This window comes from Polyodon spathula, chromosome 14, assembly GCF_017654505.1.
Source record: "Polyodon spathula isolate WHYD16114869_AA chromosome 14, ASM1765450v1, whole genome shotgun sequence".
Taxonomy (NCBI): Eukaryota; Metazoa; Chordata; class Actinopteri; order Acipenseriformes; family Polyodontidae; genus Polyodon; species Polyodon spathula.
The window spans coordinates 11317419-11341945 of NC_054547.1; the positions used below are offsets into that span (position 1 = coordinate 11317419).

The 24527-nt window shown below is 35.4% G+C and overlaps 2 protein-coding genes across 7 annotated transcripts; one reads left to right on the plus strand and one right to left on the minus strand.

Moving 5' to 3' along the window:
• Nucleotides 1-10268: 10268 nt before the first annotated feature.
• LOC121327105 (LIM homeobox transcription factor 1-alpha-like) lies at nt 10269-13184 on the plus strand (the record flags this gene model as incomplete). The annotated part of the gene is made up of 6 exons (XM_041270905.1): nt 10269-10530; nt 10808-10974; nt 11386-11463; nt 11587-11665; nt 11793-11957; nt 12155-13184. Coding segments are annotated over 6 exons (900 nt in total), but the record flags the coding sequence as incomplete, so codon positions are not given.
• Nucleotides 13185-14929: 1745 nt separating this feature from the next.
• On the minus strand, nt 14930-24348 carry LOC121327233 (P-selectin-like). Of its 6 annotated transcripts, none has more exons than XM_041271142.1 (15): nt 24263-24348; nt 23692-23773; nt 22884-23276; nt 22416-22523; nt 21888-22073; nt 20397-20582; nt 20124-20309; nt 19106-19291; nt 18833-19018; nt 18147-18332; nt 17482-17667; nt 17142-17264; nt 16920-16947; nt 16644-16703; nt 14930-16552 (listed from the first exon to the last, which is right to left on the minus strand). In XM_041271142.1, the coding sequence occupies exons 1-14, from the start codon at nt 24263-24265 to the stop codon at nt 16655-16657; spliced, it is 2088 nt and encodes a 695-aa protein (XP_041127076.1). In that variant the 5' UTR covers nt 24266-24348; the 3' UTR covers nt 14930-16552; nt 16644-16654. The 6 variants fall into 6 exon arrangements, with proteins under 6 accessions (XP_041127076.1, XP_041127077.1, XP_041127078.1 ...); XM_041271143.1 differs by having other exon boundaries at nt 14930-16555; XM_041271144.1 differs by having other exon boundaries at nt 23692-23762; nt 24263-24325.
• Between the last annotated feature and the right edge of the window lie 179 nt (nt 24349-24527).

A 24527-nucleotide genomic window follows, 5' to 3' on the forward strand; every position in this document is an offset into this window, starting at 1 on the left:
ACAACTGGGTTTCATTTAATCTGTGCAAGTTATTGTATTTTGTGGTTTTCTTAATAACAAGTTGGTGAAAATATTTTCACCATTTAAAGAAACAGGAATATGAAAGGGACTGTCCTACTTACCACAACTATGATCTTTGCCTGGGCATTTTACCACATTTATTTATGGGAAGTAAATATGTTAAATATTCAAAATAATATGACATATGCTGCAAATAAATGTAATAACATTCTCACACAAACATTAAGTTCAGTTGACATTTAAAATAGTAAACAGGTTAGGCAATGGTTGCTTTGACAAAGCTTGTGAAGAATGTTACAAAATTACAGCTAGGCAATTAATCCCAATACAGGAAACCACCATACCCAACAGCAGCTTTACCAGACACAGTAACAATGGGCAGGAGGTAGGTTCCTACTAGTAGACAGTTCCAAGCATGCTAAACAGAATTGAGATCACGCTGATGGACGTTCCAATTCCAAACTAATAGCACCAAAATGGACTTCAGCAATGGAGTGCAGGATCACGGCTCTTGCTGTACATGACAACTGTTCACTAGGCCAGTCTTACTGATGCTATCTGCCATGGTCCTGGACCCAGCATTGACACATGGTGGTACCTGACTTTGAGTCTGGGCCCCACAGCATGGTAGCTAGCCTTTGATTTCAAAAGATGTATCTGATATATTATACTTCACAATAAAGTTAGCACACTTATGGATAAGGATAGGCGTACTGCAAAAAATTGTGACTGCAAAATCCAGGCCTGGCCTAATTATTTTGCACTGCGGCCTATGTAAGTTTAAGAGCAATGCAAATTACTCAATACGCACAAATAATGAGATGCAATCATGATAATGAGGGTCGCAATGAGTGCCGCCTGTGCACAGGGCTATTTAGCGGCCGCACTTACAGCCCAGAGGTGAGGTAAGAGTACAGACAGCAATGGGTACTATATGGGATCTGTGAAGTACGAATCAAACCAAACCAAAAAATGAGGAAGGGCAGCAAAGTCCTCTTTGGCACACGGAAAAGAAAAGAAAGGTTTTCTGAGGAGGAGCTGAGAGTCCTTATGGCTGAGGTCATGCAGCATGAAATTGAGTTATTTGGAAACGCCTTCGCCAACATCAGTTATGCTACCAAAGAGGCCATATGATCCTCTATAGTGGAGAAAGTCAACCAGGTGATGAAATGGGGAAATTCAGCTATTAGGTCTGGGATGACCTGCAGAGTGAGACGATAACGCCTTACCACCGCATCCTCTGGCATCCCAAACAAAGTGACCCTGGGTTTGAATTTGCAAGGTCTTATCAGTCTTGCCCTTCTTCTCTGAAGGCTTTCCTGCCTGCTCTCAACAAGAGCCAAGCATCGCCACGTCAGGAAGTGTACCACACTAGCCACCCTGAGGCCAATAACAGGTCTCTGAAGGTGTGTGGTTTTGGACAGCTCTTAATTAGTCGCTTCTACAATGGTTTGCACCTTGTATGAGGAGGGTGAGCAATTGCCTGAATGCAAGGCAAATTCCCACCCAATTGCATTCTCTTTTCTTCATTTTAATGCATTTTAATATCATTTAAATGGATGGCAAAGCGCTAATTTGATAGCGGGTGCAGAACAACATGTGAAAACTATTCTTTACATATGACTTATCTTTAGTGGCTGTTAAAGTCCCACTTTACACAAGCTAAACATGGTTTGCGCATGCAAAACACAGATTTTGGCCGCAATATGGGTGTTTTGCAGCCTCAAATAACTTTGTATGTATCCTAATATCCCCTTAACCTCTAGAACTTTGTGTCTGCAGAGGCTCAATACATATCTCTGGACAACTCAGTTTAATTGTTTTATTGAATTGTCAGTTTTGTTTAATAATAAATATGGAAATCAGAAGCATTTTATCTGTTTATTGTGCTCACCTGCACTCATGAATGGAGCTTTAATGCAAAGATTTTTGTACTGACTCATTGCTCTTGGTCCTTGCTTCTGTGTTCTCTGATCAGAGATGTGAACACAGCAAACATTCATTAGTGCATGGCTTGGATCATCGCCAGAATTTGGTTAGCCACAGGAGTCCTTAAGTGATGCCTCTAACTCAAGGTTTACAGATAGAAGACTATAATGCAAAATCTCTTAATATCAATGCTCACTGAGTGATAATATTGCATACAATCAAATTGGACATACACAATTTGCAAACTGGAAAGTGGCACTTAGGGTACTGGGAGCTTAAAATAAAAAATAATAATAATAAAAAAAAATGGTATACTATGAATCTATGCTAAAAAAAAAAAAAGCTTTTATGACTTTAGGTTTTACTTTATTAATAAATTGTGTAGAAATCAAAAATTATAGTTTTGCAACTGAAGTAAGGATTGGAAGATGGATGTAAAAATACAAGATAGAAGAGATATTGTATTGCGCAATCGCCTCTGTCCTTTAGAGAAAAAAGGTTCTCTACATTAACAGTTCTTCGCAATGATGTAATTCATTTTTCATGCTAGTCAACCACATAAGCATTAAACAGAGTGCTCTTTTGAAATCTACCTAACCCACCCCAATTTCCGCTCCAGTGTGAGAATTAGGAATCCTGCTCACCAGACGGCATCATTTTGGACGGACTCCCTCACTTGGTAGCTGACATGTGATTGACAGCTGTTGTAGAGCGCTCCAACTTGTTTTAGTTTTAGTTCTGTCCATGGCTGTCAGTTATGTTTTTGGCCTCTTCTTTCTTGCAATGCCAGTTCATGGATGGATGAATAAAGTAAATGTGGATTCAGTATCCCAGCAAGGGGAGTTTCTTCCAGCCTGGGGATGCAGGGAGATGAGGAATTAAGTTTGTTGCTAGGTCATATCTTGTTAGATCAGGCACTAGAACACTTAACCCTTAATCATAATCTGAGGCGTGCTTTTCCAAAACTTGATCCGGGGTTGCTACAACTATAACCCTTCATTATGGTTTCCAAATGTTAAGCATACCATTATGAAAGCCCCGATGGTTCTAATTATGTGTATGTATTATGTATATTTATTTATATAGAACAAACTCCAAGTTCCAGAGAAAACCCAGAAGAACCACAAGGATCCCTTTTCTTAAACGTGTGGGACTTTTTATTTAAGACCAGTATTCATTTTCAATTGATTTCCCAGACCTAATGTTATAATCCAAATACACTATGCACAGAAAAAAAAAAAAAAAAAAAAAAGGTTATGTATCCTTGTAGCCTATTTGATTTGGAATGTTAAAATAAATAAATAAATCATGTTTGGTATAAAAATAAATCTATTTAATCCTAATGTTGTTTCCTTCAATGTTTCAGTGCATACTAAATAAAGGAATATTCATGTATATTTCTATTGTGATAGACAGCAAGAGGGCATAAGCTAAAAAATGTGTTTAAGTTATGTATTGGGGTAGTAATGGTTAATATGATTATTTGTTGTATCTGTGTGGTCTACATCGGACCCTGGTTTTAAATGGCAATGTTAAAATCATTTAAAAGGTATTCTCAAAATGTTTGTTTTCTTTAACCCAAAACCTTAATTTAACACTTTTTTTTGGTATAATCTACCAGTTACTCAAAAATACAGATGGTCATGATACTGATATATATATATATATATATATATATATATATATATATATATATATATATATATATATATATATATATATATATGAATAGGGTTTTTATTGTAAACTCAAACAGAGGAATATGATACGCTTTAGAGTTTAAACAAACATTTTTAATGACCCATCTTAAAATATAATGTTAAAATTAATAAATGGACAACTTTTTAACAAAAGGATCAAGAAAATGAAGCCTTGTGAAATGATGAATCACTACTACACAATTGCATCTTATATGCATGTATGTATGTATGCATGCATGCATCTTTGAGTATTCTGTTTCTAAAAATAAATCAGACATAACAAGCAATACAATATAGGGTTAATAATCAGTTAATTTCTGAACATTTCCGATTATTTTGTTAGACTCGTTATTGTTCCATTCACGACACCTTACTTTGTGAAGGGTGCTTGGTAGCAGGGCTCAGGCAGAGATGGGAGGAGATGAGGAAAACAATTAGACTGTACAGAAAGAGAAGAGCCAGGAACAGTTCAAAATCATTCCAGTAAGAGAGACGGGCAAACGCAGCACTGGATGGATTAACAGATGGGTTAATCGAAAGATTTTCACACAAACCATGTGCTCCTCACAGTACTGTGGCACCGTCTGAAAGCCTTGAAGAGGGAAAGTTAAGTGCTTCACATTCTTCAACAAGCTAGCGTTCTCATGATCGGAGAGCAGGGGATCATTCCTAGCTTTGAGTTTGGAATCACAGTTGACATTGGGATAGATGGAACTAAAAAAAAAAAAAAGAAATCAATAAAAGGATTGTTGCATTATAAATGTGTTGATAACCTTTATCGCTAAGTGTAGTTCACTTACAATAAGTAAGTTCAATTTAATAGATAAGTCGGCTATGCACTTTTCTCATTTTACTTTGCAGCATATTTAATGTTTATTGCTCAATAAGGCAACGCACCTGTGCTAAGGTACACCTTGAAAAACAGCTTGTATAATGGTGGTAGTTATGTTGAATTGCCTGCAAAATCTATAGCATTTTGTGTGCTACATATTCTATATGCACGCTATATATATATATATATATATATATATATATATATATATATATATATATATATATATATATATATATATATATACACACACACACTTTTTTAACAGAATATGCTGGACGGTTTTAAAATGGAAGGAGGCACGCCAAATCAAACATCTCTTTCATCGTTACTTGGTGAGTTTCTGCAAATAACTATGAATTAAAATATATCTTTATATATTTACTTACAGTGTCATTTGCACACATTATTGGCGATAATGAAAAAAAAATCTTCTTATTTATTTATTTTTTTGTGTCATTTTTACCTTTTACTGTGCCGCTAAATTAAAACCTTGATAACGCAATGGTTATACTCGAAAATGAAACAAAACGTTATTAATAAATTAAGTAGCATATACTTCAGATAAAGTCTGTTTCAATATTTCGTTCACTTATCGTTGAATTAAACATCAGGCTATAATATGAAAAAAAAAACTTTGCTGTGGGCTAGGAGAATATAATTCACGTTTGAATTTACAGTTTGAAATAATTAAATTCAAACTTTATTTTATTCTCCTCATAGCCCACATCAAAAGTAAAATAAATATAATGTTTAATACACTTAATGCAACATATTTTAAACAACATAATTGAAACGCGCGAAAAGTTACCAAAATAAACATAATGCTGCACGGTAACGTATAAACAATACAGTACAGGTACTAAAATGCATTGTAATCTGTTTGCACAAGATGTATTTTTCCTGTAATTTTGCAACAATTGATTTACAGTGTAACAATCTATCATGCAATATTTTACATTTATATTGTACATTTACATTGTACAGTTATGGATTGTTTGAAATGTGTATAACATGTACAATACCGGTGATTCTTAACAAAAGTGAGCTTGATGAGAAATAGAAAATAGATAGTAAATATGCCTTCAAAACTGTAAGATTGTCTCACTTTTTATTTTACGGAGTGTATGTATTTAACCCATTCTCAAATATGTTCCGATATAGAAGAGGCATTTTCTTCTTCGATGTACTTTTTTTTTCTATGAATGAATATGCATTTATAATTTGCATAATTTCCAATCTAGATAATCTCCCCCTTTTTCATGTTTTGGCATACAGATATAAATCAGAAAGCTGCGTGTGAAGGCTGCCAGAGAGTGATCTATGATAAATTTCTGCTGAGAGTTAATGACAGTTTCTGGCACGAACAATGTGTTCATTGTACAGCTTGCAGAGAACCACTAAAAAACACTTGTTTTCTTAGAGAGAAAAAGCTTTACTGCAAACACGACTACGAAAAGTAAGTATCCTATGTTTTATTTGTGTGTGTGTGTGTGTGTGTGTGTGTGTGTGTATGTGTATATATCTATATCTATATCTATCTATATCTATATATATATATATATATATATATATATATATATATATATATATATATATATATATATATATATATATATATATATATATAACATACATATGGCTATGAAAGTGTTCAAATTTAATTCAAATACAAATATAAAACTTAATGAAAATATGGTGACTTCACTGAGGGCATCCCAGGGAGGACCAGGACTTATCTCTTTTAGTTTGTTCAAACAAAAAATTTGTATGAACATACTAAGTTATTCAAAGTTTTCAAAGAATATGGATATATTATTATTATAATAATAATTAATATTAATATATGATAATAATAATATACTTTAGATTTATATTATTGATCGGATTAAATCAATTAAATCTAGGCACATGTGTGCACAGAATATTCTTATGAGAAAGGTATGTTTTGGTATTAGAAAACCTGTTTAAGTTCGCAATACCAACAATATTCCATGTTTTATTTTAAAAATTTTATAATTGTTAACAAGACATATAAATAAAATAATTACTAACTGATTGATTTTTTATTTATTATTTTATTTTATTGTTAATTACATAGTATACAGTAAAACATGTATGTACTGTGATTTAGTCATAGCTACCAGGTCATGGAGCTATATTCGTGTGAGTACTGTAGATTATACTAATGACTGTGATTTGTAGCCTTGGAACAATGTTTATGTGCAATGTTCATGTTATTGTTGTTTGCATTGTGAAACAAAAAACAAACACAAATCAAAACTAAACTGATGAATATGACATGAATTGGTACATGTCCATATTTGTTTTAAAAGTATGTACAATTAGATGTTTTATTTAAAGCTATAGTATACTGTTATTACCGTTATTAAAGTTTACCAGGGTAAAAGCATAGAACAGTGTAATAAAGCATCGTGAAAGCATGGTAAATCACAGGTAAGCATTGCAGCGAGATATAGTAAAGCATGTAAATAAACATGGCAAACGAGGGTAAACTATGGCAAATGCATATGGGGAAAAAACATGGCAAAACTGCAAAGATACCATTAAAAAATACAGTGGTAAAGTTTTACAAGGGTAGCGTAACAGCTTTATTAGGAAATACGAAATACTATATATATATATATATGTATATATATATGCATGTGTGTAAATTGTCATAATAAATCTGGCAGAGGTGGGTGCAAGGAGTCTGAAAAAAAACAACAGCAAAGAAAACCTTTAATGGAGATACGTTTTTAACTAATGTTGTTCATTGTTAAGTTTACTGTGTGTAACTTATCATCTAAACATGGGCATTGTAGTCAGATTGTCAAGTAAATTATCAAAAATGTGCCTTATATAGTCATTCAGTAATTATATTGTTTAAATTGTCACTTTCCTCTGTTATTGGTATGTTTGGATCACAGTCAACATGTTATATGTGGAGTCACAAAGTCAGTAAGGGCATGGTAATGGAGGCACGTTACAGACATCATTGCATTGATGTACAGAATGTGTTCCCGAATCTTCTAATGATTAGAAGACATTTCATAAACACAGGAGATTCTGTTTTAGCATTACAAGCATTGCAAGCATTGCTAGCTTTGCTGAAATCATTCCATAGTTGCTCTATTCTGAAAAAAGGGTTATATGGAGAATGCAATGTAATTTCCAGTCACTATGAATGTTTATTGGCAGATTGAACTCTGTTTGCTGTTGCATAAAGGGGATTTATTGGGTGTGTTGATTAAAGCGATGACATCATGTCTGTCTTGACACATCTTCTGACATGTTTTTAATGTGTTCATTTCTGTATTGTGTGTGACGGGTTAATTCGCAAATACTCAAATTCAGTAAAGTTATGCATTTGGTATCAGCTTTGCGCACCTGCCTAAACCCCACTGGGCTGACTCTAGCATGCATTGTCTTGGTTGTGGGTGTCTGGAGGACTGGTCTGGGGAGAGACTGGTGCTTGCAGCTGAAAGCATGAGGAGGATGGAGGCAGGCTGGGCAGCGGAATGTAGGAATGCTGTTACAGGCAGGGAAAGAGCCGGAGCGAGCTAAAGTGACACATTGTCAAAACCGGTTAGGTTATTGAAACGCAGTGGCTTGGTAACTGCAAGCTGGGGACAGCATATGGCCATGTCAGCATGGCTTCTTTCTTTTCTGCATGACAAATACATAAATAAACTGTCCTGCTCAAATATGTTTAAAATAGATTCATGATCACTTGGAGCATCTCAATGTCCAGTTACTGCAAACCAAGCTCTCGTTTCTGGATGGTCTCTTTCAAAGACTGGCAGGTGGGCACACGGAGAGTGCACAGAAGCACTGACACCTAAAACAGTTTGATGGAGAGCCTATCCACAGACAAGAATTAGCAGTTGGTCAGTGCAATTATTATCGACACACGCATTCAAAAATGACCACTGAGAACTTATTAGATAGTAATAGACTGCCCACATGGTTGATAAATAAAGTGTCGAATAGCTGTGTCCCAGAGGCACAACTGATAGAAAACCTGAGAACAACAATATACACACCATATGTTACAGTCATATTTAAACTTGCAAAAATGACTACTTGAGGAAATCCAAGTACAGAAGGTATGGCGAGGCATCTGGAAATCCTGCCTCAGGAGCTTTTTTGTAATATAGAGAGGTATTGTTCATCCAGCCATGTCTTATCTGACCTGACCAATTATTCACATACATTGCGCCCTGCCTTTCTACTCATCCCCTGGTACTCTGACGCTACCATCATTCAACTTACATGGGTTAGGTTTGCTGTCAGTGACATATGCATGGATAATGCACTACCCTTTATTGCCTAAGAGCACTGCCCTTCCACCATACAGGTAAAAGACCCAATAATGAAAGAATATCATTTTAAATTCTGTGCCTTTTTAAAATTCCTGTTCATCTTCAACAGTTTTGAATTGTTTTTCTTATAATGTATTTCCAAAGTGTCCAGTGTATGATATCCCCTATATTAACTTGAGCAGCTTCCTATTTGCACAGGTATTTTATATTTAATTAGATGTGCCGTATGCATTAGCCTTGAACCATGTTCAATCTTCTGTAAGTGTTTAACCTGATAAACTTTCAACATCATTAAAATTTAAAGTGGGTGCAGTGGGCTTCTATTAAGCCCTGCTGTAAGTGCTTGGTGGAGCAGTGTGAAATTCATTTTTACTGTTATTTCTCCTAATATCCAGCCACTAATGGCTTTTATATAAATTCACCATGACCCTTTTCTCCTTCTGAGTGTTTTCAATACAGCTTCAACTTACTCATATTTTTAATTATTATTTTTTTTTTTTACATTGTAGGAAATGCTAAATGATAATTATGGTCTACTTTGAACTCTGGTAATTTGATATTTTATTTTCAAGACTGGTCATTTGGTGGATTACATGGTGATTATCTTTTACCAGTTTTCTAAATTCTAACTATAAATATATAAATATAATTCCAAATATAGTTGTGCATATATGTCATGTTGAATTTGATGTAACAAAGCAACATAAATTCTAAAGCTTTAATTGTTACTGTAGTTGGCTATGTATGTATAAGTTAATATGAAATTAATATCTGAATTGTGGGCCTCTTGTTTCCATTAATTTAACTGTGAGGTGGAAGAGCTAGTTCTGCGTCATGATTCAAAAAGATGATTAACAAAAAGGGATGAAAAAATGACAAAAAAATATATTTTACTCAGTTATTGCTATAATGGGTAATTCTAAAATGAATTGGAGACAAATTAGGCATAAACTGAGATATTTAACATGGGGCTGTGTTAACCTCTTTTGTTTTTGGTTAGTTAAGTATAATTAAAGTAATGCCATGGATCAGCCTACCCCACGGGAAACCTAATTCTTCCCCTGACTGGAGCCACTGCATGGGGAGTTTTATTCTCCTCTCTCCATAGGACCGAAGTCCTCAATACAACAGAAAAAAATCACTCATAGTTTAAAAGGCTTAGTCCAAGTTTTGTTGCCTGGTGCTAAAACTTTCACTTGCCCTTCTCAGTGAAACTTACACTTGCCCTTCTCAGTGGGAAGGGGCACTGTGCAGTGGGGGGCCTTGTCAACTACCAGAATGAAAGCAACCACTCAGCAACATTCCAAATAACTTTGACATATTCCTACAAGGAAAGGAAAAGTAAGTCTACCAGGAGAAATAGTGATTCACGGGGAATCAGTTCAATGGTGTTGTAAGAGCAAATAAAATGTTTTTTTGTTTTTTTTTTAAATGTGATTAATTTGTTTTCTGACAATCTGAAATCCTGTCCCTCTTCTTTCCCGGGCTAGATTGTTTGCAGTGAAGTGCAGTGCTTGTTTGGAGCTGATCGCACCTGCAGAGTTTGTGATGCGGGCACAAAAGAATGTGTATCACCTGCACTGCTTCTGCTGTTGTGTGTGTGAGCGGCGGCTGCAGAAAGGAGACGAGTTTCTGCTGAAGGAGGGCCAGCTGCTGTGCAGGAGTGACTATGAGAAGGAACGAGAGCTACTGAATCTCGTCAGCCCAGCAGCTTCTGACTCGGGTACAAGCACAGGCAGAAAACAAGCAGCAATCGTGGTTTAAGCTACGTTGTATAAACTGGACCTGATACAGCCTCCTCAAACACCACTTGGGCAATTCTTATCATGCTACTTCGCAGAAACATCTAACTTTATTTAATATCAAATATTTTAATGCTAAAATAAGTAGTGGCACAGCTTTTAAAAGCTTACTTTTGGGAATTGTTAACTGCACGGTTTGGTGTTATTTTTAAATACCTTTTGGTAATTTTTGAGTCTTACTCTTTTCATATAATTTAGATAAAAGTGATGAAGAGGAGGAGAACACTAGGAAGCCTGGCAATGCAGGGAAAGAAGAGGAAGACATAGATCACAAGCGACCAAAACGCCCACGAACTATCCTTACAACCCAGCAGAGACGGGCGTTCAAAGCTTCTTTTGAGATCTCCTCTAAACCTTGCAGAAAGGTTTGGGTGATAGTTTACTAATTATGGCTAAACCCATTTACCTGCATTACGGTGGAAGTTAAAGGTTGTGATTTGAGCATATTGAACTGTACTGTGGCTCCCCTGAAAATAGACTAAAGGTACTTCTAAACAGTAGCAGATTGACATTTTGCCACTGAGATAAATTACAATCAGATCAATCTAACAGTGCAAGTGAGTCTTTTCAGTGTATTTCTTTCTGTAAAAGAGAGGACGGTGCTGTTTCGATCTGACAAAAGGAGAAAGACATTTTTCTTCTGAAAATCTGGAAAGGAACAGTTGAGATTGTATCTGTCTGGAATATAATACAAGTTGTTTTTAGCTTATCCATAAGATGTAAACATTATTTTGCTTATTAACCTTTTATTAATCTAATAAGCATTTTATTCCTAGGTAAGAGAGACACTGGCAGCTGATACGGGACTAAGCGTTCGAGTGGTACAAGTTTGGTTTCAAAATCAAAGGGCGAAGGTAAATTATTTTATTTGTTCAACTTCTTTCTACTTGTGAATGTCATGAGTGTAGATTCCACTGTTTAACTTGTCTAATTATCTTTTTAATGTAGACTTAGCGATTACTTTGTTTGCCTAACAGATTAAGAAACTCGCTAGACGGCAACAGCAACAACAGCAGCAGCAGCAAGATTCCCACAATCCCCAAAGACTGCATTCAGGTATGATGCTTTAAACTGGCACACGTACAGCACAATATACTGTAACTGAAGATCAATAATTACATCAATAATCAGTCACATTTGTGTCTCACCCCTTCTATCTGTTTATATATCTGTGTCATTCCAGTGTCAACGATGGAAGGTATCAATTCTGACCTAGATGGTATGCACCCATATTCACGTCTGCACCAGCAACAGATTACAGCTATGGAACAGGCCTTGTACAAAATGGACCCTTTTAGGCAGGGACTAACTCCACCACAAATGCCTGGGGATCACATGCTCCCATATGGTAACAATTCTACCACTACAAGGTCATTCTATGATTCTCTCTGAATTAGTGCAGGACTGCAAGGCGCAGGGAATGAAGGCAAAAGAATGAACATGCAAAGAATAACACAGGCTGGGCAGGGTTTTTTTGTCCAAAAGGCACTTCAGTTTGACCTCATCATCATATCCCTCTGCTGAACACTTTTCTTGCTCTTTCAGATAACGAATCCCTGTTCCATGAAATAGACAGCGACACGTCAGTCAGTAACCTGGGAGATTGCCTTCTCTCTGCGTCTGAATCTGGACCTGGACTGCTGAATCCCATTGACCGGCTCTACTCCATGCAGGACTCTTATTTTGCCTCATGAGCTCTTCATTAGAAGCTTTCCTCAAGAACGACCCAAAACCTATGTTACCACAGCTGAGATTACAGAAAGTGAATACTTTTATTGATTAGATTTACAGCCAGGCTTTCCAGTGTCAGAATGTAATTGTGCAGTACAAGATCTGAAATTGCTATTTATCTTTCATGTTATTTATTATATGGAGAATCATATTGGATTTGAATGTAATATGTTATATTGCCTGCAGTGCAATACAAACCATTAAAATGTAGTATTGTTGTTAAAATACTAAATGCATCCTTTTTCGTAAAACAACATGTTTACTTATGAGTTACAGCACAGAAAACTTATAATATGCACAAATACTAAAAACTATAGTGTGCAAAGACATCCATCATAAAAACTTTTTTTTTCTCAAATCCCATCCACAGAATAAACATCTGTGAGGAGAGGAACACATCCATGTAAATAAAAAGGAATAGATGTGCTCCTGACATATTCCACTGAAATTCATGAGAATCTTTTTAGTTTAACCCAAAAATGCATATTATATACAAACATTTCTATCTGATATATGTATATGAAACAGTATTGCATTTGAAACCAGATAGCTTTTTAAAGTGTTAAGGGCAGGTCTCATTCAATGAGGCTTTCTGAACCAGTTCTATGAGCCAAGTAACCTTTTAACAGTGGACCTTTTTTCTTGTGCTGAAACCTGTACAACAGGTGTCTGTCTGAAGAGAAAGAATCAGTCACAGTTGGAGAGTCACTATTGGATCAGACCTTGTCATTCAAAGTAACTTAACGCCAGTTCAATAATGTAGCGAGTAACAGCGTGTGACAAGTGTTGCTGAGGATGCTGTCAATAGCTGAGGCCTGGACAGGGAGAAAGAACAAGGACAGGAGTCTGCTGGTACAGGAGTCTTGCTGGTATATTATATATATATATCATTATATATATATATATATATATATATATATATATATATATATATATATTATATATATATATATATAATATATATATATATATATATATAAATAATCACTCGATGGATTTAGACTGTAAATGTTTCTAAATTTTTTAACTTTAAAAGATTTAAAAAAATTTTAAGTGACCATCGTCTTTCGATTCATTAAAAAAAAAAGTTTGCTTTCTTTATTTTCACTTCCAGTACAGTATTATCAATGGAAATATGGAAATGTGAATGTGCGTGTGTGTAAGTTAAGCACGCCTATTATAATACCAGTCAAGCGTTATCACAGAATGTTCGCCACAGAACTGTGTCCAGTATGTGTCCTTATTTACTGGTAAGCAAAATTAAAATACAATTCTAAATAAAAAGTCCAGTGCATTATGTTAAATTCATTGTGTATGTATTTCCATATGATGGCAGGGGTGCTACAATGCTCAAATGTTTAAAATAAGCTAATGGGATATAAATGACAGTAAAAGTCCAATTATGAAAAGGCAAGTTGCAGAAGAGTGCAGGTATCACATTGTGAGCTCCGGAGAAGCTCAAGCACTTTCTTTCATTGGTCATGAAAAATTTAAATATCTGTCAGAAGTCTCTGCTTTTACTCCTGGCAAGAATTGAAAATACACTGGCTTTGGTATATCTTGGTTACTTAAATGGAAGGATGTCTATATTGTTGGTAACAAATTAGGGGTCTCTTAATAAAAGTTATACAATGTAATTACCATGTGATATGCTTAATATAGCTGTTGCAATGCACTTTGAGATGCAGTAAATTAGAATAATGGGATCATTTCAGCATTTGAAATATTTCTGTTAGCCTAGTATTATTTTTGTTTTGTTTAAGGCCGGACAGTATTTTATAACAGACGACAGCATGTTCTTTCTTTTTTGGCTTTCTTACTTCAACTTTTTTTTTTTTTTAAAAGTCAGTTTTTGACTCCAGCACAGATCCCAATTTCAGAACATTTCAGGTTTATCCAAAAAACATCCACTCACCTCTCATTCCATCACACTAAACAGAAGCAGAAAAACTTATATTTATACTGAAACAGAGCTCCAACCAATTTCTTCAGTGTGACTGGGGTTCTGCCATAAAATTAGATTCAAAATCTGTCGGGTTATTTTTCAGATTCTGCAGATTAATGTCACGTCCAGGTACAGAAAAACACATTTTAGTTTAACATTATCGTTTGTTGTGGCTTACTGCTGAACCCTAGTCTTACCATATCACCCAAAAGAAGATTTGAAAGCAAAGTTGGAATAAATGGCTATTGGTGCAGCCAAACTGTAGGCAGCAATAACCTAATTATTACTGTGAATGTGCCTAAACAGCAGCCCTTCTGTTGCCCATTAATTTATTGTGGCATGCCTTGCTAACAAAGGGCTACAAAGCCCTTACTTTAGAAGTGTTCTAATTGGCATCATGCTGTTTTGTAGCACAGACAGATGAGTCCACTTTGTAAAAGCATCTCATAGGACACATATAATTCAGTATTATTAGTCAGAATATTTTACTTCCTGATATTCAGAAAGAATAGCAATAAGAAGCATTGGATTAAATTAGAGTAAAGTGCTTTGTATATATAAGATGTATATATAAGAAATAAAATAAAACCAAAAATGTAAAAAGAAATATATATATATTTTTTATTTTATTTCTTTTCGTATATGTTTCTATTTTAAATCTCAGCTTGGAACTATGAGTTCTAGTGCCTGTGTTCCTGATCTCTGACACAGTGCTATAAAGGAGAGTTTTGCTGTGCCACTAGTGGACCAGGATCTTTGTGAGCAGTGGTCATGTGTTCACGTTCCATTCTAGTTATGAGGGACAATAATTTCAGATTACACACGAAAAACCTTTTACAGCCCCTTTCAATAATTTGAACCCGTCCATCCTTAGCGCTCCTCAGACTTCAGTAATAAAGTTTGTCACTGAAGGCACCAATGACACTTCAATCCCTCATACATACAGTTATCTGCTCCCAGCACATTATATGATGCAATTAATTGAGCTATAGGGAGTAAAAAAAAGTAAAAAAAAAGTAAGCTATAGGGAGCCACGGGGAACAGTATAGATCAATTATTTCAGTATGTACTGTATGCACAACATACAGTGTAGGTCAAGTGAAATGCTACAGCACACATTTCCCAGTAGGTGGCACAATTTACTAACTGTCACTATAGTACTGTACTGCTATAATGGAGTATATTATCAAGAAATTAATTCAGTGAGGAACCTGTACACTTGCAGTTGAAATGACTGTTATAAAAACAAAAAAGAGCAAACTGTCTGTGGTTCAGAAGTTAGAAGTGGGCCCTTGTAGTTTACCCATGAATTTTTTCTATGTTTTTTGCTGCAGATCATATTTTGTTGTGTTCTTAAACTATGGGGGGAGAGTCGTTCATTTTATGAATACACATTAATCCATTTTCTATTTTTTTCTATGGTATGTTTTTCATTCAATTAAATGGGTATCAAACAAAACAAAATTTAACATTGACAGTTAAATAAAATGTTCAAATGTTCACCGTAAATGATTGCAACATAAAACATAAAGAGTAAAATTAGTTTTGACATCATCATATGAATATGCCTTTAGTCCTAGACTTTTTTGGTTAGAAAAGCAGAATTCATATATTGTGAAACTCATTTTTGGGGCATCTGTAACTTATTCTTCAATTTCACTTGTTGTAAATACTTGTTCAACAGTAGCAGTCACTGCCTTGCCTGTCTAAAACGCTGGGTCTTTAATAAAGCAACTTCCTACCTCTAATTAATTTTAGGTGATCTGACCTCCATGGGATGCTAATTTGGGTCCATGTGTTTTCGGGTTACAAAAAGTAAATCTTGGCTTAAAAGCAGATAACTTGGGAAACTTACTGTAATGTTAGTATAAACACTTGGGACAAATGATTAGGTATCGGTAGATAGACAATTTAATTTATCAAGAAAGAACCATTGTATATTAGAATTTGTTTTAGAAATGTATTATTGCAAAGGTTCAGCCTGTTTTATCTAGTCTAACTGAATTATGAATGCTAGATAGATTGATCCAGCAAAAAAAAAAAAAAAAAAAAAGCTTACTTAAAAAAAACGTACCATTAAATTTAAGAAAGTTTTTCAGTGCTAGAACTCTCAACATTGTTATATAAGTTAATTACGGTACGCACATAGAGAGTGCAATATTTGAAAGCCAGCCACTCCAGCTTTCTCTGTCACAAAGCAGGGAATCAATTTAACTGAACCAAAAATGAGTCAAATTGTCTTCTGTCTGCCATAAACATTCACAGTGCTGCTAGAAAACAAGAAGAGAACAAAACATGATTATAATTTGTAGGTTTGTGTGGAAGTAGCATTACCTTATGTCATTAAGGACTGCCTACCTATGGGGATCTTAGATTCCATCGTATGCAGGATTTGCACATTCTTCCAAAACAACATTCCTGTTATAAAAAAAAAAAAATGTGTAACATGTTAGAAGATTAAATCAAATATTTTACGATTTAAAAGTTTAAACTTTTTGTAAACCATCCACAAACATTTATCAGCTAACCCAGACCACTGGAGAATCAAGAGCTAGCCAGAAAAAGTTATGATGATGGACTCAGTGGCCCCCATGTTAACATTCAGACAAAAGAACAACATGCAAGAAATCTTACTCTTCAGGACAAAGTCTTTGTTTGTCACCTAAATGGAAATGAAAAAAAAAAAGAAAACATTATCAAACTAGTTAATTAGTTAATCAGAAACATAGAAATGAATAACAGTTTGCCAAAAAACGCATACATTAAAATGCCTGTTATATATACTATATCAATTTAAAGACTGTACAGATTCAAATAAATATAAGATGGCAGACATTAGGATGGATATTTCCTTACTTTCCCTGGTGAGACGTTTTATAATCAGAAATATAATTCCACCAAGAAGAAGCAGCAAAACACCAGCTCCCGAGCCCACACCAGTGTACAATAACAGTGCCATTCCAGCAGACATCCCCAGTGCTTAAATTAAGAAGAAAGAATTACTTTGAAACTGCCATGCATGTTGTAGCTAGAACTGGCAACAAGAAAGTGAAAAAATCAATGCCAACAACTGGATACCAATGCTTTATTTTGATCAGAGAACAACTGACTCATGATATGAATCTTATTTAATGTATGATTTGTAACATTGTACTTGGTAGTAATGTAGTAGGTTTGATTCAGATACGATCAATACCTGCACAAGAAGGAATGGCTCCAGTCCATTGCCCATCAGAGGTGCAGTAAAGCCTCTTTGTTCCATTAAGCTTAGACCCTTCCCCACAGCTAAAGTAACAGCTGGAAAGGAAACTAAACTGTCCAATTGGATGGGAGCAGTTCATTTCCACTGCTGAGGATCTAGGCAATGCAGGGCATTCTACAACTGCAATGATGACACAGAAAATAAATATCAGGCCAGTACAGACAAATGTATCAATACAAATTGTAAGTACCATTAGTTGGCTTAAAGATAATAAGTAAAGCAGTCCAAAATAATAGTGGACCACCATCACAAAACGCTTTACAAGATGCAGTAACACGAAAATCCGTAATACCTTAAATAAAGTGGAAAGTGCATAATACACGACAGTAGCATAATACATGAAATACATAAAATAGTAGCAGCAACACAGCAGCTAATAGCAGATATCAGGCTTAAAGAGCATGGAAAGCAAGAGAGAACAAGTTGGTCTTGAGAGTTGTTTTAAAGCAAGCGACGGTGGGAGCATCACGCACCAAAGCTGGGACAGAGTTCCAAAGAGTAGGAGCCATGAAGCTAAACAAGCGTTCTCCAAGCGTAGTGCACATTTGCTTGGGGATAACAAACAGGACAGAGTTGGATATGTTGGGATTGTGATTTACCTTGACAGGCTGGAGTCTGTGCAGACCATCGCCCCTGTGAAGTGCACTGTGTGGAGTTTGTTCCATTGAGAAAAAAGCCCTCTTCACAGCCAAACCAGCACCCTGAGTTATAACTGAACTTCTCAATTGGATGTGCACAGTCCATTGAACCATGACTGGGGATACTTAGTGCTTCACATTTTACAGCTGAAAAATACAATGTTTTAAACATTATCTGTATATGTTTTTAAATGTTGTTTGTTGTTTTATAGCACAAGTCTGTGATTCATAGTCCTGTTGGATATTATTTAACTGATTATTTTCTAGATAATGGAGTAGTCAAGTATGATGGACATGCAAAATCTTAAAAGGGAACTGAACTTAGGCTCTCTAAATGCTCTGTATACATAAAATATGTGTCCTGCAGAGCCAATTTTGTTAAAGTTAAGTGTTTGGCCATTATTTCAATTTTTTTTGTCTGCTTTCTGGGTCAGCTGGAACATGTTTTCTATTGAAATGGTTATAGATTGATTTACATTACAGTTCCCCTTTAATAAAAAAGTGTATAGGTACTGTGTGTGTGTATATATATATATATATATATATATATATATATATATATATATATATATATATATATATATATATATATATATATATTATCATTATTATGCAATTCTTTGTGTATTAGGTGATTTTAGACTCACCTTGACATGTGGGCAAGGGTCCTGTCCACAGTCCGGAGGCATTGCACTGCAATCTGTCTGAGCCCCTCATTATGAACCCTTCTTCACAGCCCATCTCACAGCTTGAGTTGAATCTGTAGTCTCCAAATGGATGTGAGCAGTTCATCACACCTCGGATTGGAGTCTTTAATGACTCACATTTTACAGCTGAAACAATGTTTAAACGTCAGTTTCAAGAAAAATACTTAACATTAAATAAAGCTGACAAAGTGATACGTTGGTATTGTGATTTACCTTGACAGGCTGGAGTCTGTGCAGACCATCGCCCCTGTGAAGTGCACTGTGTGGAGTTTGTTCCATTGAGAAAAAAGCCCTCTTCACAGCCAAACCAGCACCCTGAGTTATAACTGAACTTCTCAATTGGATGTGCACAGTCCATTGAACCATGACTAGGGATACTTAGTGCTTCACATTTTACAGCTGAAAAATACAATGTTTTAAACATTATCTGTATATGTTTTTAAATGTCGTTTGTTGTTTTATAGCACAAGTCTGTGATTCATAGTTCTGTTGGATATTATTTAACAGGGACTATTTTCTAGATAATGGAGCAGTCAAATATGATGGACATGCAGAATCTTAAAAGGGAACTGAACTCAGATAACAAGGCTCTCTAATTGCTCTGTATACATAACAGATGTGTCTCGCTGCACACATTTTGTTAAAGTCATATTTTGGCCAGTATTATTTTTTTTGGCCGCTTTCTGGGTCAGCTGCAAATGCAGGCCGTCGCTATATTGGAACCTTTCTGGCGCCGCGGTTACGTCATATCGTTGACAGCCACCCACACCAGTGAACGCCAGCAGGGTGAATTATGTCAGAATGCAAAGAGTTTGGGTGCAAAAATAACAAAAGGAAAAACAGTAACAAAGTATTTTTGTGTGCCTAAGCCTTTAAACCAACACAGGACGGCCAAAACAAACAATGGCTACATAATATGGGAAAGGGACATACGCTCAGTAGAATACCATGTGTGCCTATGGAGCGAGTCAACGACAGGACGGCACACAAAGCGCAATGGAAGAGAGCTCCAATACATTCATTGTTCATTTGTTTGAATGGTTTTTATATGATACACTGCTCAAGGAGAGGCTGAAAATGCATCACAAGCTTTAGTTAACATGTTTTCTATTGAAATGGTTATAGATTGATTTACATTACAGTTCCCCTTTAATAAAAGTGTATAGGTACTGTGTATGTTTTTTTATCATTATTATGCAATCCTTTGTGTATTAGGTGATTTTAGACTCACCTTGGCATGTGGGCAAGGGTCCTGTCCACAGTCCAGAGGCATTGCACTGCAATCTGTCTGAACCCCTCATTATGAACCCTTCTTCACAGCCCATCTCACAGCTTGAGTTGAATCTGTAGTCTCCAAATGGATGTGAGCAGTTCATCACACCTCGGATTGGAGTCTTTAATGACTCGCATTTTACAGCTGAAACAATGTTTAAACGTCAGTTTCAAGAAAAATACTTAACATTAAATAAAGCTGACAAAGTGATATGTTGGGATTGTGATTTACCTTGACAGGCTGGAGTCTGTGCAGACCATCGCCCCTGTGAAGTGCACTGTGTGGAGTTTGTTCCATTGAGAAGAAAGCCTTCTTCACAGCCAAACCAGCACCCTGAGTTATAACTGAACTTCTCAATTGGATGTGCACAGTCCATTGAACCATGACTAGGGATACTTAGCACTTCACATTTTACAGCTGAAATGAAAATGTAAAGACTATAAGAACTATCAATGGTTTTTTAGCTAATGTATTTCCCTCCAGATTTTATCCTGCATAGAATATTGTACATCAATAATGAAATGAATATTCCGATTTTACATTTGTGCATGACAGAGAACATGTAATCAAACAAGGTGCATATGTTGCAGATAAGGACAAAAGCATTAGAACTTTAAACTAAAATAAAGAATAAAGATATAAAAAATAATGTTAAATTCTACACTATATTAGGAAAAACTCATGACAATATTTCAGCTGTTATGTGACTCTAGACATTTATTTTGTACCAATAACATACGGTTCTGTCAAAACCAACTGCAGGACTAATATCTACTTAACTGATGTCTTCAACTGAGTCACAAACCTTTTGTGCTAGAGAATTGCCTCTCCAGAAATGGCATGGGATTGCAAAGCACTTACCTGTCCCCCTGGTTTCATAACATGTATGCATTCTAAAATATAGCATTGTAAAATATATTATAAAGTGAATAAGACAATTTAATTAAAGTTCAGTCAAAAAATAAAATGTCATGATTTTGTCTAATGCAGAAAACATTAGTATGTTAGTGTGGCGAGACAAAGGCCTTTCTGTTATGTCATAAATCACGAGACCGAAGGGCATGTAATTTATAAACTGTCACAGACACCCGAGATGGAATTGTTTTCCTGTAACTCACTGATTTTTTATAATACATGGATACCCTTATGGTGCTAATATTAAAGAAGACGAGGTTCAGCAGTACAGTTGTTTATTTTTAAACGTTGTGTTTCAGTGCGCTACAGACGTTCTATGTCGTTATCCGTTAGTGCTTCAGCTCTATTTGGATGATTGCCTTTATCTTGTTTTAATTTCTTCATTTTCTGTGAGATATGATTTTACTAGCTTTACATAATTTTGTTTTTAACGTAATCTCATTTTGTTGATCATTAATGAACATTTCTGTACTGTGGGTGTTGTTTTGTGTTTGAATTGAAAGTGATGGTCTTGAGGAGTCGAATGGGTCAAAGTTCAAGCATATTTTCCACTAGTTGAATTATCACTTTTTGATGTCACTACTGTGGTATTATGCCTTTTCTTTTAGAATCACTCAGGATGCAAATATAGCCTTCATTCATGTATTATCTGTATTGGGTATATTTTGGAAAATAAAAGTGCTTAACCGTATTTCTGAGTCTAGAATCTGCTCTTCCTACTGCTTGCTTGCTTTGAACACTGGCTACCCTTCAACAGCCAGATGAATAACTGGTGTTAATTGAAATCAGTTCATTAAAGATCCATACCTCGGCATGTTGGGGAATCTGTTGTCCACTGTCCTGAAGCTTGACACTGCAGCAGCCCAGATCCAGCCATCACAAAGCCTTGGTCACAGCCAAAATCACAAATTGAGTTGAATTGAAATGGTCCAAACACGTGGCTACAGTTCATGCTGCCATGGTGTGGGTGGTGTAGATTTTCACATTCTACAGCTTGTGTTCCAAAAAATAAAATGACATTTACAAAAAGGGACAGCAAAGGAATGGTACAATATCTGCATGCTATTAAACCTGGATGACATATAACAATCTTACATTGCTTGTATTGCTGCATACCGTTTGATTGTTTTGTATTGTTATTCACGTTAACATAAAATATCCAGCCATTTCTTTTATTGTTTTTTTTTTTTTTTAACTTCTATAAAAATACGTTGGTGTTTGATTGATTACACCCCCTAGCTTTCTCATATTTCAGCCATGTATTTAATTCTGCGCTAGACAAATACTAATATCCTAATATCCATCAGATGCATGAAATTAATAAAAAAAACAAACCATATTCACAGCGTGGTCCCTTGAATCCTGGGTAGCAATCGCATGTGTAATTTCCAATTGTTTCTATACATTCCCCCCAGGCAGCGCAGGAGAAGGCTGTGCAGGAGGCTAATAAAGAAAATGGTTGACTTAAAGCCCTAGTTACTCTATATCATTAAACAGGAAGGACATGGTGTGGGTCCAAGAAACTAGATTCTTATTTTAATTAATACAGCAAGGAGAAGTAGTCATATTTGAGTAACAACTCTGTGTAATTACTTGATTATTGAATCTGAGAGTTTGTTCAGTTTGTTCAGAGGGAATAGCCGTTGTGTAGATTGCATCATTTTGTCATAAATTAACAAAGCAGTTAATGTTACAAAATGTAAAAGAAACAGCAGAGGCCTGTGTTTGTCACAGACACACAGATATTACTGATGCACAGACAAGTTTTAAAAGCAAATGGCAGCTAATTTCTAATATAATTACCGTTAAAGCACAGGGCTCCCTTTTGTCTTGTACACCTTTCGTCGTTCCATTTTGAAGCATGGGACGAGCGTTTTATATAAATCTCCACGCAGTCCTGAGCTCTTCCTTTATTGTTTGGCTCACCAGGGGCCCAGTTTTCAGCATCTTTCGTTAAGGTTTTGTTAGTTCCAACCCACGTCCACCTGTCATTGATCTTCCTGATACCGATCCAATAGTAGCTAGGGTTACTTGGTAAGACATCATTCAGGTATTTGATCTCTTTTTGATTCTGAATTGCAACCATATCAGTATAGTGGTCCCTGCACCACTGTCGAGCAGTGTCCCAGTTCATGTTTGGAGTAATGTTATAATGATATGTCCAGGCATTCACGCCCCCCTTTCCAGATAAAATTTCTGTTACAAACAAGAGTTCATTACAGACCATTACAAATTACAGTGCAGCATTATTTACCGTGTTTCTATCAAATGTACTCTGTACAACTTTTTTTTGCTTGTCTTCCCCTACTTAATTCTCTGCCAATATCTTGCTTTACATCAGTCACTGAATTAATTACACTCCTTGTAAATCGATAAAAAAGGCTTCTATTAAGAAGTAAGTTCTCTCACAAATGTGTCTTGCACTTGCTGCACAATGAGACCCAAAATTCATTGTAGAAAACAGCAGAAGAAATGCATCTAACAAAAAAAAAATCTGAGCTTGTTTTTCTGATTCATATTTTTTCTGTCTCTGAAGGAATGTGAGTATCCAGCAGAGTGCAGTGGGGCTTTGAACTAGAAGGTGTTACGAATTAAAAGAATGGAAACATACCATAACTGATGGCAACCAAAGAAACGGCTTGTATTATATGCCAGTTTAATTTCCCACTTGGATAATTTGCCCTGTAAAAAATCTGTAATTTAAGTGAAAAATAGATAATTATTGTATTCAACAATTTCAAGACTGAATATCATTAAAACCAATTCCATAACATCTCCTTTGTTTTAAGTTAACAACTACTGTACATACCTGTAGATACTTTCAGCCTCAACTAGACACATTTTCATCTAGCAATTGTAACAGAAATTAAGTGTGAAACCTAATTGTCTAAACATATTTAATTCTGTAATCACACACTTCTTATAGACACTATGTAAAAATGAAAAACAACCATCAGTCTTCTTAATGTATCACAAAATACTGATGTTCTTAAGGATTTTCTTAAAAAGCTTTAAATAACAGTTATAATGATAGATATCCTTGAAATATTTAAAATAGAATCAAACAAATCTTGAAACTACTCATGCGTTTAAGCTCTGTGGGAGTTTACACCCAACAACATGTAAAAAGCGCAAGAGTTCAGCCTTCAGTATATAGAATTAAAACAAAAACCCTACCCTACCATTTCTTAAACTCTGAAGTTTGTGCAGCTTCAAGTTAAAGCTGTAACCCTGCTCGGTTCCAGCTTGTGTACAGACTTCCTGTTTTCTTAAGTTTTGACAAGATTCTAAAATGCCAATGTCATCATCACTGCTGCGTTATCTTTAAGACTCGCTTTATAAAATATATACTTTTGACTTGGCATTTTATGTGAAAATAATCAAAAGACTTAAAAATGCTATGGGGTACCATTGTATATTGCACTGCCTTTATACTGTAATGCCTCA

Excerpts from the sequence above, each read along its gene's own strand:
- LOC121327233 (XM_041271142.1), bottom strand. Across the intron at positions 23,277-23,691 it reads TTTGGTTGCCATCAGTTATG|AAATTTTATCTGGAAAGGGG; the intron begins GTATGTTTCCAT and ends TGTTTGTAACAG. Across the intron at positions 16,704-16,919 it reads CAAAGACTTTGTCCTGAAGA|GAATGTTGTTTTGGAAGAAT; the intron begins GTAAGATTTCTT and ends TTTTTATAACAG.